General features: G+C 42.1%; 1 protein-coding gene across 1 annotated transcript in view; it reads left to right on the top strand.

Annotated features, from left to right (window-relative positions):
• Nucleotides 1-17,065, top strand: part of LOC126475040 (juvenile hormone esterase-like) — an 89,386-nt gene that overhangs the window by 64,507 nt on the left and 7,814 nt on the right. The window contains 1 exon segment of the mRNA XM_050102586.1: nt 5,515-5,696. Within this exon segment, the coding sequence (XP_049958543.1) occupies nt 5,515-5,696 (182 nt within the window).

Below are 17,065 nucleotides of genomic sequence, written 5' to 3'. Positions count from 1 at the left end.
AGCCTCAATGAAGGCTTAGTGATAAGGGGAAAACATATCTCAAATTGCACCATAGAACTCCAGGTCTACCGTCTTTCACTTTGTTTAATTTGTTGTGGTGGGTTGTGAATTATTCTGTCCATGTGCCTCCAATTGGAACAACTTTAGATGAGTTACAATACCGTATAGTAGCAGAAGTAAATGCAATAACTCCAAACCTGCTCACGAGATTCACTGTGGACTGGATGCTTGTGATACACCCGCTGGAGTATATGTTAAACATTTATGAAAGATGAGTGTAAGATTTCATTTTAAACGTAATTGTGAAGGGTTCCTCAATGACTTGTGTTTAAAACTTTTCCTCGTAGTTTCGCCTGTTATGTGTTTGACGTATATATTGAACACACCTCCTGCTCCTCCAGCTCCTCCTCGTCTCTGTGTCCATCTCATCCTCTCACTCTCTGTCTTCATTCTCCTTCCCCACTCTTTGTCCATTTCCTCCACCTTATCTGCCTCCCCCCTCCTTTGGATGATATCCTATCCCTTCTCTCTTACTGTCCCTAAATCCCCCTGTTCCTTATCCACATTCTTACCACCCCTGTACACCTACACCTTCCTCAAGCGGCTCCTCCCTCCTGCCATCGTTGACAGAACCGACTGCGGACCTTTGGCGCAGAGCCGGGTGGAGGGTCTGAATCAGAGGCTCAGACGGTTTTGCGACAGTGTTGGCGGCAGATTCCTTGACTTGCGCCATAGGGTGGTGGAGTTTCGGGTTCCGCTGAATAGGTCAGGAGTTCAGTACACTCAGCTAGCTGCTACACGGGTAGCGCAGGCTGTGTGGCGTGGACTGGGCGGTTTTTTTAGGTTAGAAGGCCTGGGGAAAGTACGGGATGGGCTGCAACCTCAAAGGGTGCATGGCAAATACAGGACGTGCTTGGTTCAAGGAACAGTCGGAATTGTAGTTGCTCAATGGTACCCAACTACCATACCAAAAATCAGTAAAAGACCTTGGAATAATCTTGGATGAACACCTAAACTGGGAGGAACAAACAGTCACAGCTTCCCGGAAATCGCTCTCCTCTCTACATGCAATTCAAAAATTTAGAAAAATATTTCCAACCCATGTTAAACAAAAATTAGTCCTAACACTAGTCTTGCCTAATCTTACTACTGTGATGTAGTTCAACACGGCACAAATAGTGAAAATTCGAGATGCCTCGAGCTAGTGATGAATGCTTGCGTTAGATACGTATGCAATATACGGTTGTATGATCATATCAGTCCTTCATACTCCCAGCTAGGTTGGATGCGCCCACATAAGGCACGCGATCACCACACGATGTGCTTACTTCATCGATTTCTTAGCCACTGGTGCCCCCAATACTTATCTTCTCACATTAAACACCTATCATCATTCCACAACCGCAATACCAGATCGGATACGTCTAGCATCTTGGCTGTACCTTTACATAACACAAAATCTTTCTCCGTGTCTTTCTCCATCTCAGCCATACGACTATGGAACGCACTCCCCTGTGATCTGCGTCTTATCCAGAACCACTCAACATTCAAGAGGGAACTCAAGACTTACATATTAGGGACGGTATAGCCACCATTGTTGTGCCACTCTCATCTCTTTCTTCCTCCTCTCCATCATAGCTTCGAATTTTACCATTCTATTTCTCTTCCTCTAACCTATCTACCTCTTCTATATCTCATTCACCCCATTCTATCGTCTTATGTCTCTGCTTGGTGAGAATAACTCACAAGCTGCAAGAATATAACGAGAAAATTCCCAACTAGCAATAGGATTGACATTCATAAAAGAAAAATATGTTTACTTTCATATACATAGTCATTACTATTATTATTATTATTATTATTCTTGATTGTTATAATTATTTTTTGATTGTTATAATTATCATTGTACTACTTTTATAATCTCTATTTTTTTAACATTAATACTGTATAACATGTTATATGTCCTTAATGTTCTGTAGAAACTGAAATTTGTTGAATCTGAGTATGCCTGGTTAGGTGTAAGAGAGGGCCTGGAGGCCCTAATCTTGCCAGGTAAAATAAATGCATAAATAAATAAATAAAATAAATTGTTGTAGTTGTGCTGGGAAAGTCCCTGAGCTTCAAGCGCTAATAGAAAGCACAGAAGCTGAAATCGTTATAGGTACAGAAAGCTGGCTAAAGCCTGAAATAAGTTGTGCAAAAATTTTTACGAAGTCTCAGACGGTGTTCAGGAAAGATAGATTAGGCAGAACTGGTGGTGCAGTCGTTTATGTTGTAGTGACGTCGAAGTAGATACTCCGTGCGAATTGGTATGGGTGGAGGTTATACTTAACAGCCGAACTAAGTGAATAATTGGCTCCTTCTACCGACCCCCAGACTCCGATGATATAGTTGCTGAACAGTTCAGAGAACATTTGAGTCTCGTAACAAATAAATACCCCACTCATACGGTTATAGTTGGTGGGGACTTCAACCTTCCCTCGATATGTTGGCAAAAATACTTGTTCAAAACCGGTGGTAGGCAGAAAACATCTTCCGAGATTGTCCTAAATGCTTTCTCCGAAAATTATTTCGAGCAGTTAGTCCACGAACCCACGCGAATTGTAAATGGTTGCGAAAACACACTTGACCTCTTAGACACAAACAATTCAGAGCTAATAGGGACCATCATGACTGATACAGGAATTAGTGATCACAAGGTCGTTGTAGCTAGGCTCAATACCGTTTCTTCCAAATCCACCAGAAACAAACGCAACATAATTTTATTTAAAAAAGCGAATAAAGTGTCACTAGAAACCTTCCTAAGAGACAATCTCCATTCCTTCCGAACTGACTATGCAAATGTAGACGAGATGTGGCTCAAATTCAAAGATACAGCAGCAACAGCAATTGAGAGATTCATACCTCATAAATTGGTAAGAGATGGAACTGATCCCCCATGGTACACAAAACAGGTCCGAACGCTGTTGCAGAGGGAACGGAAAAGGCATACAAAGTTCAGAAGAACGAGAAATCCCGAAGATTGGCTAAAATTTACAGATGCGCGAAATTTGGCACGGACTTCAATGCGAGATGCCTTTAATAGGTTCCACAACGAAACATTGTCTTGAAATTTGGTAGAAAATCCGAAGAAATTCTGGTCGTATGTAAAGTACACAAGCGGCAAGACGCAGTCAATACTTTCGCTGCGCAGTGCCGATGGTACTGTTACCGACGACTGTGCCGCTAAAGCGGAGTTATTGAACGCAGTTTTCCGAAATTCCTTCACCAGGGAAGACGAATGGAATATTCCAGAATTTGAAATACGAACAGCTGCTAGCATGAGTTTCTTAGAAGTAGATACCTTAAGGGTTGCGAAGCAACTTAAATCGCTTGATACGGGCAAGTCTTCAGGTCCAGATTGTATACCGATTAGGTTCCTTTCAGATTACACTGATACAATAGCTCACTACTTAGCAATCATATACAACCGCTCGCTCACCGATAGATGAGTAATCCATCGAACTACAGACCTATATCATTGACGTCGGTTTGCAGTAGGGTTTTGGGGCATATACTGTATTCAAACATTATGAATCACCTCGAAGGGAACGATCTATTGATAGGTAATCAGCATGGTTTCAGAAAACATCATTCTTGTGCAACGCAGCTAGCTCTTTATTCGCACGAAGTAATGGCCACTATCGACAGGGGATCTCAAGTTGATTCCGTATTTCTAGATTTCCGGAAAGCTTTTGACACCTTTCCTCACAAGCGACTTCTAATCAAGCTGCGGGCCTACAGGGTATCGTCTCAGTTGTGCGACTGGATTCGGGATTTCCTGTCAGAAAGGTCGTAGTTCGTAGTAATAGACGGCAAATCATCGAGTAAAAGTGAAGTGATATCAGGTGTTTCCCAGGCAAGCGTCCTGGGACCTCTGCTGTTCCTGATCTATATAAATGACCTGGGTGACAATCTGAGCAGTTCTCTTAGGTTGTTCGCAGATGATGCTGTAATTTACCGTCTAGTAAATCTAGAAAAGATTGCTGTATGGTGTGGCAGGTGGCAGTTGACGCTAAATAACGAAATGTGTGAGGTGATGCACATGAGTTCCAAAAGAAATCCGTTGAAATTCGATTACTCGATAAATAGTACAATTCTCAAGGCTGTCAATTCAACTAAGTACCTGGATGTTAAAATTACGAACAACTTCAGTTGGAAAGACCACATAGATAATGTTGTGGGGAAGGCGAAGGTTGCCTTTCATTGGCAGGACACTTAGAAGATGCAACAAGTCCACTAAAGAGACAGCTTACACTACACTCGTTCGTCCTCTGTTAGAATATTGCTGCGCGGTGTGCGATCCTTACCAGGTGTGATTGACGGAGGACATCGAAAGGGTGCAAAAAAGGGCAGCTCGTTTTGTATTATCACGTAATATGGGAGAGAGTGTGGCAGATATGATACGCGAGTTGGGATGGAAGTCATTAAAGCAAAGACTTTTTCATCGCGGCGAAATCTATTTACGAAATTTCAGCCGCCAACTTTCTCTTCAGAATGCGAAAATATTTTGTTGAGCCCAACCTACATAGGTAGCAATGATTATCAAAATAAAATGAGAGAAATCAGAGCTCGAACAGAAAGGTTTAGGTGTTCGTTTTTCCCGCGCGCTGTTCGGGAGTGGAATGGTAGAGAGATAGTATGATTGTGGTTCGATGAACCCTCTGCCAAGCACTTAAATGTGAGTTGCAGAGTAGTCATGTATATGTAGATGTATCCACTTACTCCTCCTCCTCACTCTACTCATCCCCATATTTGTCTCGTCCCTAGCCAAGCTCAATAGCATATGTAGCTCCTAAAGCACACTTCAATAAAATGTGATGATACTACTCCAATACAAGAGACCTGTCATGAAGGGCAGCCTACATATTGGGCCTCATAAAACCGTCTCTTGCACTGTCATGTAGGCTGCCATGCAGAGCAGGATGATTGGGCAGGCTGATACTGTTCCCACATAACACATTGTCATGCAGGGACCCTACAGTGCTGATATGTCTGAGATCTGTGACTTTTTTGCCAGATCTGATTGATATTAACCCAGGCTTTTGGGATGAGATGCCAGACACGCACACATACACTCACATAGACACACACTCTGTTGTACGTGTATAAAATTTGTATGTAAAAGGTTTACCTTTGAAAAACTTGATAATTCTTTTGAAAATAAAAATGCTGTAGTACCATGCCTAAGATCAAATTCATCCAAAATTTCTATTTTCATTCATGTACAGGCAATAGTCCTGTTGTAGAACTGTATGAATCTCTGAAATAAAACTATTTATTAGCTACCACTGAATGAATCGATATTTATTAAACTTGTCACACTAAAGGAACTCTGCAGAAACCAGTCTCATAACACGTGATGACACTGCCCCTTGGAAATTTAATAACTCGTATTTCCCTTTTAGTAGATCTAGTAGAGTTATATCGCACCGATAGTCTAAAGGGCATCACTTAACTATTGTTATCTGGCAGGTTACAAAATGGTTAACGACACAGAGAAAGTGGAGATACTCAACAAACAATTTGTCAAGTCGGTGGCACCCTGTTTGCACCTTGCTACTGCACAGCAGCAGCAGGAGGCAGCTCTCAAAATGAGGGAGTTCTACTTCGGTAATGGCACTGTCTCTGTGGACGATCCTGACCCTGTTGTGGACGTAAGTAAACCAGAAGCTTTTTCTCAGTCTATAGGCAAGTGTGCCAACCGGAGTGCTAGTTTATTGAGAAAGGTCACCTTCCCTACTTGGTATATGGTCTATTACGGTTCCTTTTACTAGCACCAATCCACATTTATTTGATGTTGCGGAAGGTTTTATTTCTTGTATTCGCTAGAGATCGGTAATATCATGCACTGATGAAAATGTTATAACATGTAACAGTTTTGAAATGTATAATTACAATTAATTTTGTGGTTGATCTTATGCGCCATCTCAAATTTCTTCCGCATTTTAACATTATGAAACATACTACATTGATTTCTTTTACGAGCTGCCACCGAAATTCACGTTGGAGACAGAAAACCTATATATATTCTTCTGCATATCTTTTAAATTTTCAGATTGCGTTTTCTTAAGATATAAGCGAACATTTTGATGTTGTATAAGAAAAAGCCTTTCGATGGATAAGTTGTCAAGTGAATGGTCATTCACATCCATCCTATACAGGAGTCTTAATTGTCCAGCTTGTGTATTTACCTTTAGTCTCTCTACTGTCGTACTCTAATCATTACAAGATGTCCTCCAACAACATTTCTGTAACACTAAAGGGGACCATACAACTATCTTTAAAACATACCCAACCTTGCACTAGCCTACAAGTCCTCCTCACTTCTTTCAGCGTTTGTGTATTGCCCGGTTGTTTCTTGAACAGATTTACATCATCATGACTACTGACTAAAGTCTCAGTACAAACAGCTAATGACGTGTCACGCCTGTCTTTGCTGTTTGTGTTGGCTTTTACGTCCCTACACAAATAGCCATCTATGTACAGTTTCTAGTCTATAGTTGTTAATTTGTAAAATTTATTAGCATATTTTTAACTGTCTTAAGTAGGAAGAAAATAATATTTTTGGTTAAGTAAAGTGAGAGCTATAACTTGTTAGGAACGAATGTTCAGAGCTAAACAGTATCTAATAATGTACTATGTAAGTTAAATTAGAATACTATAGATAGTTTAAAACGCAATGGTAGCTACAGCCTACGCAATTAGATAATAAAAAGATGTAAAGTACTGACAGAAATTCTACCAACATACTTATCACTGAGAACCTATAAAAATCAGTCGTAGTTAACCACATTAACTCAGTTAAATCAACAGGTAAATTCAGATTTGCGAGTTTCTCCTTCCTCAATTTAACAGTGATTTATCTTATTGCATATACCTACTAGATATATATAATTTTTTGATTATTCTGCACACAGGAAGAGAATGAATGCCATATGTACCTTTTAGTGTCATCACAGACACTTGATAAGAACATTTTAGGTTCGTTTAAGTAGCAACCAGAGGACTACTTCCAGGCGTCAGAGAAAAGGCGTTACTGCGGATGCGCAGCTACAATGGTGTATGATCCCTGTGCCTGGTGTCTGCGCTGCTGAAACGCTTCTCGTATCATTTATAGTTGTACCCCTTGGTATATCGGTGCTTGGTCATCTGTGGCACTAGTTGTCAACAACCATTTTATTTTTACCACACGCTATATTCCGTCATTCTAAATAATGTGAGTTTGGTAGTTTTCGTATCACAATTTTCCCACTAAGGAAATTGAGATGCTTAGTTACGTGAATGCTTCAAACATCGTTGGATTTATTTTTCTTTTTTCTTTTGGTTACTCGATGTACTTAAAATCCACAAATGCGACGGTAGTGTATAAAGGCGTTATCTTCAGTGTATCTCTGTTTACAGTCCCGAAACAAGTTACTTTTTTAATCTTTTAGATCATGAATCCTATGCTTGCATCTACATCTACATCTACATTGATACTCCGCAAGCCACCCAACGGTGTGTGGCGGAGGGCACTTTACGTGTCACTGTCATTACCTCCCTTTCCTGTTCCAGTCGCGTATGGTTCGCGGGAAGAACGACTGTCTGAAAGCCTCCGTGCGCGCTCTAATCTCTCTAATTTTACATTCGTGATCTCCTCGGGAGGTATAAGTAGGGGGAAGCAATATATTCGATACCTCATCCAGAAACGCACCCTCTCGAAACCTGGCGAGCAAGCTACACCGCGATGCAGAGCGCCTCTCTTGCAGAGTCTGCCACTTGAGTTTATTAAACATCTCCGTAACGCTATTACGGTTACCAAATAACCCTGTGACGAAACGCGCCGCTCTTCTTTGGATCTTCTCTATCTCCTCCATCAGACCGATCTGGTACGGATCCCACACTGATGAGCAATACTCAAGTATAGGTCGAACGAGTGTTTTGTAAGCCACCTCCTTTGTTGATGGACTACATTTTCTAAGCACTCTCCCAACGAATCTCAACCTGGTACCCGCCTTACCAACAATTAATTTTATATGATCATTCCACTTCAAATCGTTCCGCACGCATACTCCCAGATATTTTACAGAAGTAACTGCTACCAGTGTTTGTTCCGCTATCATATAATCATACAATAAAGGATCCTTCTTTCTATGTATTCGCAATACATTACATTTGTCTATGTTAAGGGTCAGTTGCCACTCCTTGCACCAAGTGCCTATCCGCTGCAGATCTTCCTGCATTTCGCTACAATTTTCTAATGCTGCAACTTCTCTGTATACTGCAGCATCATCCGCGAAAAGCCGCATGGAACTTCCGACACTATCTACTAGGTCACTTGCACTTATGCAATAGTCATAAAATACTTCCAAAAAGGCACATAGAACAAGCACACTGCTCTAGCATAGCGGAATATATTGCATGTGTTTTATTTTGTCAACTTTTATATTAGAATTCCTTAAAGTAAAGGGCTATTTTTATAAAGCCAAGGCTTTTGTTGTAAGAGCAGAGTGATTAATTCTGTGTCTTTACTTCCAACAAACTTAGATGATCTTAGTACGCAACCTTTGATAAGATGTAAAATTGGTGAATATTGGAAGAAAATGTCTTCTACTTACATTGCTTAGCTTTGTGCTGTCAACTGCTGTTTTATGCATGGGAATAATGCCTGAACTTGGTGAAGAAGGTAACCAGAACACATATTGTGCTTTTAAATCAGAGACAGAAGCGTGTTAGTCTCTAGTATTATGTTATACACTAAATCACTCTTTCTGCTCAGCTTCAAGTTGAAACTAATCTGCTGCCTTATTAAATTTTTGTTACTCCTATTTAATGTCTGCCAGTTAGGCACAGCAGCAACAGTACCGAAATAACTCCTAGAATGTGTAGTCTAAAAATTCACACTAAAGTACTGGTATTAAGCTTTTCAGTGTGGTTTTCTAGATGCCAGTTTTTCTTGGACTATTCTCTGTCATTTTGTTCTTTATTAGGTAATAACATGTAATCTGTTAGGACTATATTTACGAGGAAATGAAAATGAGCACTTAAAATTGAGCAACAGTTGAAACTAAGCAGCAATGTAGAATCTAAATTGACTGTTATTCAGCCGCCAAGAACAGTACATTTTAGTTGGTTAATAAAAGCCAAATTTCTTTAGCAAGACGAAAAAAATAACTTCAGTATTTTGCTAGGCTATTAATGTTTGATTTGCTAGTAAAGTGGAAATAAAATAGGACCAGAGAACTGCAAGTAATGTCATATTATGCCTTCGGCAATTGTGTGAACGTATTTTAATTCACTATATATCTCCTGGGCAAAGAAATTTGATTTGTTTTGATGCAACTTAAAACATCAAAATTAGGAAACATAAACACCGGTCAGGTGAAGACAAAGTCCTACCCCATTAGAGCTCAAATAGCTATTTTCATTCGAGGAACCTGCAGATAGACAGCTTGAGAAAAATTTTTCTGAGCAGATTCTGGTTTCCTCTTTTGTCTTGCTCCTCGCTGCTTAAATAACTGACAGCCACTCTGCAATTAACCAAAACGGGAGAAGGCACTGATGAAATGCGAATTCAATTGTTTAGACGAACCTTTTAACACCACTAGACGCCGAATCAGTATTGCATCTACTATTTCGTGTGTTATAGAAACATTCATTTTCTCTGCGTTGTTGTTTCCTAGCAAGGCGAAGACTGATTGGGAATCTGGTAGAATAATCCTTCCTTGGTAATGTATTTAATGGAAAGAAGATCTACTAGGATTGTGATTAGTTACGCTGTCATGACTGTTGCCTTTTACTAGTGTAAATTTTATGCTATTTTGCCTTGTATTGTCACAGTATGTTCTGTTGCGTATCTTCATGTCAACTCCAATCCATAACTCTCTGGATAATATCAAAACTCATATACATTACGTTTCTTTTCTGGGTCGTATCGCAACTTCAGACTTCACTCTACTTGGGCTTCACAAACATCAAATTAATTTCTTTGATAATAACGGAAGGAACATCTAATGTTAGCATGCTTATGGTAGAGAGTAGATACAAATATCTGGAAACTCAACAGATAAACATATCAAATGGGAATAAAATTTTATACCTAAACGACAATAAACTGTAGTTGTAGACCACCCAAAAGTCTAATTGTTTTTCTTTGAGTCATCAGTCCTCTGATTGTTTTGCTGCAGCCCGCACCAGTTCCTCTCCTTTGCCGACCTCTAAGCACTTGCAACCTACGTCCTCAGTTATTTGCTGGAGCTATTCCAATCTCCGTCTTCTTCTACAGTTTCTGTCCTCTACAGCTGACTCTAGCACCATGGATGTCATTCCCTGATGTCCTAACAGATGTCCTATCATTCTGTCGCTTCTCCTGGTCAGTGTTTTCCACATATTCCTCTCCTCTCTGATTATGCGCCGAACCTCCTTATTCCTAACCTTATCATTTCACTGCCATACAATACTGTGCTCCAAACGTATCCTCTCAGAAATTTCTTCCTCGAATTAAGGCATGTGTTTGATGCTACCAAACTTCTTTTGTTCAGGAATGCCATTTTTTCCAGTGCTAGTCTGCTTTCGATGTCCTCCTTGACCCGTCCGTCATTAGTTACTTTCCTGCCTAGGTAGCAGAATTCCTTAACTTCATCTTCTTCGTGACCATAAATCCTGGTGGTAAGATTCTGGATGTTCTCATTTCTGCTATTTCTCATCAGTTGCGTGTTTCTTGGATTTACTCCCAATCTATATTCTATACTCATTACACTGTTCATTACCTTCAGCAGATCATTTAATTCTTCTCTCCTTTCAGTCAAGATAGCAATGCCATCAGCAAATCGTTTCATTGATATCCTTTCACCTTGAATTTTGATTCCACTCCTGAACATTTTTTTCCGTCATTGCTTCTTCGATGTACAGATTGAGCAGTAGGGGCAAAAGACTGCATCCCTGCCTGCTCTGCTCTGCTCTGCTGCTATTGATAAACGAAATATTCCAAAATGTACGAACATTATAATCAAAAGAAATTTCGAGAACCTTGCAGGAACGGCAAATAAGAGTACTAACAAACAAGCAATTGGTGATTGTCATATTTGAACTGGCCAACAGCCACGTTCCAGATAGCGATGCTAACTGCCAAGCCACGCTCGGCACTGTTTACCAATCGAAGTTCCAAAATTTGTCGTGGGAGCTGACTATAGTAACCTCGGTCTAGATCTTCTCATTGATCCTCTGTGTGGTAGCGCTAGCTGGATCCTTGTGTTGTGGTTGTTTTGTCACCTCCTCCTCATTGTGACGAGCATCGAAAGTAGCCCCGCACATGGAAGCTGCGCGAACGTCGAGTGAGGATTCAAAATCTTTGAACGAGAAGCCCCATCGTCGATCTGCTCCTCATACGGAGGAGATGGGCGACGTCTATGAGCTTTTATCTTCTTGATACGAGTTAGTATATAATATCCGACAAGCGGTAAGCATTCGAAACAGCCTAGAGTAGCGCTTTAGTATATTTTTCTAAAATCCCACTTCCGAGCAGGCGTGAAATTCCATACCAAGTCTCTTGGTATATCTCTGTTCTTGGCGTTACAGCGCTCTCTGTGTTGCTCGTGTGCCTCCAGGGTCTGTATGAGAGCCGACTGCCTTGCTTCTTCGGTCCTGCTGATGAGATATTTCATGTAGTCATCCTGAGTGTCGTTCGGTTAAAATGGGTGCAGTGTGTCCATTGTCGTTTTTGGCTCACGATCACAGAGGAGAAAGAACGTTGTGAAGCCTATAGTGTCTTGCTTTGTTGTGTAATGCGCGAATTGAATGCCACAGTGGGCAGTATTGTATCCCAATCTGCTTGTTCGACATCAACACACATCGAAAGCTTAGCTGCCAACATCTTATTAAAGAGTTCAGTGAGACCATTCATCGGCGGATGGTAGTCAGTTTTCATCCTGGGGATGACGTCACAACTTCTAATTATCTCTGATACTAGTCTCCACTGGAAAACTTTTCCACTCTCAGAACTTCATCGCACGGGATACACCTTGCTTCAAAATGATGTCTACTACAAGAAACCTTGTAATTTCCGGACAGTGGCACAGCTTTTATGATGGGTACGCAGATATGTTAGTAGGGGCAGACTAACAGCCATCTAATCTCGATCGTCGGCTTCGAGAACATCCGCCAAAAACTCTATTCCATTCTAATGGAATGGGGCAGCAGATTCCCCAGAGATAAGTTTGGCATATGCTTGCACCCCTGTCATTCACTGTAGCTACACACAAAGCGTCTTAACTCATAGATGGAGACTTGGCCAGTGATACCCGAGTCTGTATCTCCCTTGAGTCTTCATGAATCCGAGATTACAAGTAGAAAAACTTCTGGACAGCCGTCCGCAGAAGAGCTGGGATGATGAGCAGCCCCTTCCCGCCCATCTGATTTCTTACACAATGTTTCGTTCTTTAACTGGAATTCCTCTTTGACCTGTTGTTCATTCTTCAGGGCTTGTATGGTTTTCAGCAATTCCCTCCGTTCCAAAGCAATTCTATTTAATGTAGTGATTACTCAGATTTCGTATACGTTGCTGTGTTCCAGTAGATTATTCCTTTATAGAAAGTCGGCGTTATTAGCGTCCGTTGTTGTACAGCATTGTGACGTAGTGTTCCTGAAGCCCATCTTACCAGACGACCCGGTGGTTCCTCCAGGCTAGTCGCTAACCTAGAGAATTGTACACCGTCACAGCGGTCAATCGTTTGCCAAATAAATACAGTCGGAACTTGTTAGTGGGCCAGACTAATGGAAGACAAATGGTTGAAATTGCTATGAACACTATGGGACTTAACATATCAGGTCATCAGTCCCCTAGACCTTAGAACTACTTAAACCTAACTAACCTAAGAACATCACACGCATCCATGCCCGAGGCCGGATTCGAACCTGCGACCGTAGCGGTCTCGCGGCTCCAGACTGAAGCACCTAGAGCCGCTCGGCCACTCCGGCCGGCAATGGAAGACATACTTCGTCGGTTGTAGAGTAGTTCACCTCGGATTTGAACCCTACTCTGAAAACATAAGCTATCACTTTCTCAAAACCTTCTTGAATGTGTACTAGAACTTAGCTATCCCATAACCATTAACGTTGTTGTTATTTTTATCATACAATGCTAGCTAGAACTGCAGGAGATGTTAGTGCCTTCTTAAGCACAAGGAAACATCTTTCTTGCACCTCATTTCAGCAAAGACTGACTTCATCTTGCAGGAGCTCTTGCAAGGGATTTCTCTTGATGCATGAGTCCTTTCTCAGTCGCCCGTAGTACGAGCATATCTCAAAAAACCACATCACCAATGTGCCAAGGAGCCAGTATATCAATGGCTGTTTTTATATCCTCTGGATCGGGTGGGACTCCATCGTCATGTGCTGCAAGATTTTTTTCTTAGACATTAAAGAGCTGTTTTTCCGTATAGAGGCCGAGAACTTCAGCCTGAACACATTTCAGCAATGTTGACTGCCAACTTAGATGTTCTTCAAATTATTCCAAATTAACGACAATGCCATCCATACAGCAAAAATATGTCCTTCATTTAAGGCATCGAAGCTGACTGTCCATCATATGCTCAAAAGTGCCTAGAGGTTTGACGTAGTCTAAACGGCATAATTTTGTACCGTTAGATGTTGTAAGGCGTTATGAATACAGTCTTTTCCCGATCACCATCGCCCACTTCAATCTGCCAGTACCTTGTCTGCATGTCCGAAACTGATAAATACTTTGATCCTCTCAGGCAGTCTAGGGTGAATTCAATGTGCCGGAAGGAATAGGTATCTTTTTTGTTATTTTTTTTCAGACAGCGGTAGTAGACACAGAAAAGCCACGTGTCATCCTTCTCTTCACAAGGATCACAAGACAGGACGAAAGACCCCTGAAAGTTCAGTGACGTCATCGTACAGCATTTTATCCACTTTCTCCCGAATTTTCGTATTTTCGTTGTGTCGTACACCAGTCGGCGACACACTGTTAAAGCGTTGTATAATTGGTGGATGATCCCCAGTCTTGATATGGTGTACTCGTCTTATCTTTCCTCCACTTTGATTCTAAAATCATTTGAAACCTTGCGCAGAACGGTTAGCACTCGACAACGTTGTATCTCGGCCAGATCAGTTCCTATTGACAGTCCATTGGTGGCCTCTTCCACTCTGTCGACTCTAGTGGTAGCGGAGCACGATTCTTCTTTGATGGCATCGAGCTACCCGTCCTGGACTGGTTCGAATGCAGCCACTCACATATCTCTGGGGTTGAGTTGTGACTCTTAGTGACAGTTAGTGTTCCAAATTGCAGTGCATACGATCACCGCTAGCATGTAGATTTATTTTGTGAGCCTGAGTAGATTTTTGTAACCGACAAAATCTTTACAGTTCAATTGAGCTTCTCGATTGACGACTGGAACTAGTCTTGCTGATAGCGGCGGGAAAACAACGCCTTTAATGGATAGCAACCGTCCAGAGCAGTATACACTTGTCAGCCAGAACATTATGATACCTACATAATAGGCGGTACACCACCTTCGGCACGGATAACAGCGGCGGCGCGTCTTGCCATGGAAGCAGTGAGGCCTTGATATGGCGTTCGAGGGAATTAGCACCACTTGTGCACACACAAGTCACCTAATTCCTGTAAATTTCGGGGAGGGGTGCGATGAGCTCTGACACCACGTTCAATCACACCCAAATGTGCCAATTGATGAGCTAGCCTCCCAACTCGCCATATCAGGTTCAGATCTGGCGCTGGGACGCCAGCCTATCAATTGGAACTGGCCACTATGTTTCTCGAACGACTCCATCACCCTCCTGGCCCTATGACATGGTCATTATCTTTTTGAAAAATGCCTCTGCTGTCGGGAAACATGATCGTCATGAAAGGTTATAAGTGTACAATACTCTGTGGGCGTCATGCTGCCTCGCACGAGCTCCACTGGGCCCACGGATGCCCACATGAATGTTCCTCAGAAGACAATGGAGCCGCCGCCAGCTCCCCTCCTTTCCGCAGTACAGGTGTTCAGGAACTGTTCACCTGGAAGACGGCGGATTCGCACCCTACCATCAGCATCATGAAGAAGGTGTCGTGATTCATCAGACCGTGCAATGCACTGCCAGTGTGCCAAAGACCAGTGCCAATGGTCACAAGCCAATAGTTGCAGTTATCGTTGTGTTAACATTGGCGCATGCATGAGTCGTCGGCTATGGAGGCCCATCGTAAAGAGTTTCCTGTGCCCTGCGTGTTCAGACACATTTGCAGCCTGCCAAGCATTAAAGTCTGATGTTAGTACCACCACAGTTCACCAGCTGTCCTTTTTTACCAGTTTGTCTACCCTGCGATGTCCGACATCTGTAATGGGTGTTGGCCACCCAAACCCATGATGTCTTGATGGGGTTTCACCTTGGGGTCGCCACGTGTCGAAGACATTCACGACAGCACTTCTGGAATACTAGGAAAGACGTGCAGTTTCTGAAACGCTTGTGTTGAGCCTCAACTGGCCATTGGTCGGACTCAGATAGATCGCGCGCCTTCCCCATTCTACACACAGGCAGCACGCTCCTGATTCTACATGCAGTGTGCGTGTGTCCGACTAGCAGTCACTACACACCAGGTGACCCTGCTATCCCTGGACGGGTTTATATCAGTAGTAGGTCAGTAGTCATAATGTTCTGGCTGACCAGTGTGTGTTATGTGCACCTTTTCTGGGATATATATATGGTGTCCTCTCCAGACATGTCTGAAAGAACACACACTATTTTAATCCTGCAGCCACTATGAATCAAGACACAAAGGAATTAAAGAGATTATCTGGCAGTGGGTATTGATTTGTACAAATGGGCAATGCAAAATTTGTGCCGGACTGGAATTCGAACCTGGGTCTTCCGCTTACTCCGCAGATGCGCTGAACCTACACCATTTGGACACAGAGGAGAGGGTAATAGCATGGACTACCCTAGCACACCTCCAGTCAAACCCAAATTCTCAAATTATTCCACACACTACTGATGAAGTGCCCCTGATGATTAGCCTCGTACCTCGCGGCATCTCACCGATTCCCGAAAGAGTTCGAGCTTCATGTGCATCTGCACTGAAGGGATCACTGGCCATCATCGCCCTAATTAAGTCTGTCGAGTCTGTTATTCTGGACCCGTCTGAAAGGACAACGTTCTGGTCCTGCAACCGCTATGAATCAAGATAGAAAGAAATTGAAGAAGTTAACTTGCAGTGGGCACTGATTTATACTAATGGGGCAAGTTGAAAATTTGTCCGTGACCGGCCGGAGCGACCAATAATCCCTTCAGTGCAGCTGGTTTTGGAATCCAATTATCTCCTGAATATAGCATGGGAATGACGAACTGCCTGTGTTCCGGTTGCTGTTCATGTTGGTGATAGCTTTTACATTGCCACGGTGATTTAATTATTTTGAAGTAACCGGCTTCTCCAACAAACAGTCCCATTTCTGAAACACCATCATATCGAAAGCAGGGTCGCAATTGATGTAGACCACGTAACACTGAAGGCATGTTTATTACGAACACCAACGTACAGCCAGAACGGACCTAATCTCCTGGACGGAGACTGCTAATATTTATATAAACATTGAATTTTCCAGAATATAGAAACATCAGAGGTTGCGGGAAACTTCCAGAAATGTTAAGCACTTAATAACAAAGAACTGATGACCGGGTCTGAACTGGCGATCAGCTGTACATCATTGAGCGACGCTAACCGCTACGCCACGCTGCGTGCAGCACAGCGTGCGGCAGTATCAAAGAGAGTAAAGAAAGACTGCGAAATTAGTTCCAAAACAGAAACACACCCATGAAGGAATTCGGATTTTTCCTATTAACAAAAGAAAAAGCAACAGTCGACCTGAATGAAATTTAAAAGAGCCTCTTAAATTAACATTGTTTCGCATTATGGTGTCGTATGGAAATGTAATCCAGAGAGAGAGGGAGAGAGAGAGAGTGACGATAAACACAAGGTCTGCACAATATAAGTATGAGTAATAAATTTTTGAAAAGACAAGCTTACTGT

Source organism: Schistocerca serialis, chromosome 4 (genome assembly GCF_023864345.2).
Source record: "Schistocerca serialis cubense isolate TAMUIC-IGC-003099 chromosome 4, iqSchSeri2.2, whole genome shotgun sequence".
In the NCBI taxonomy this organism is placed as follows: domain Eukaryota; kingdom Metazoa; phylum Arthropoda; class Insecta; order Orthoptera; family Acrididae; genus Schistocerca; species Schistocerca serialis.
The sequence above is the reverse complement of the archived record's forward strand: the minus strand, read 5'-3'. Positions and strand labels throughout refer to the sequence as shown.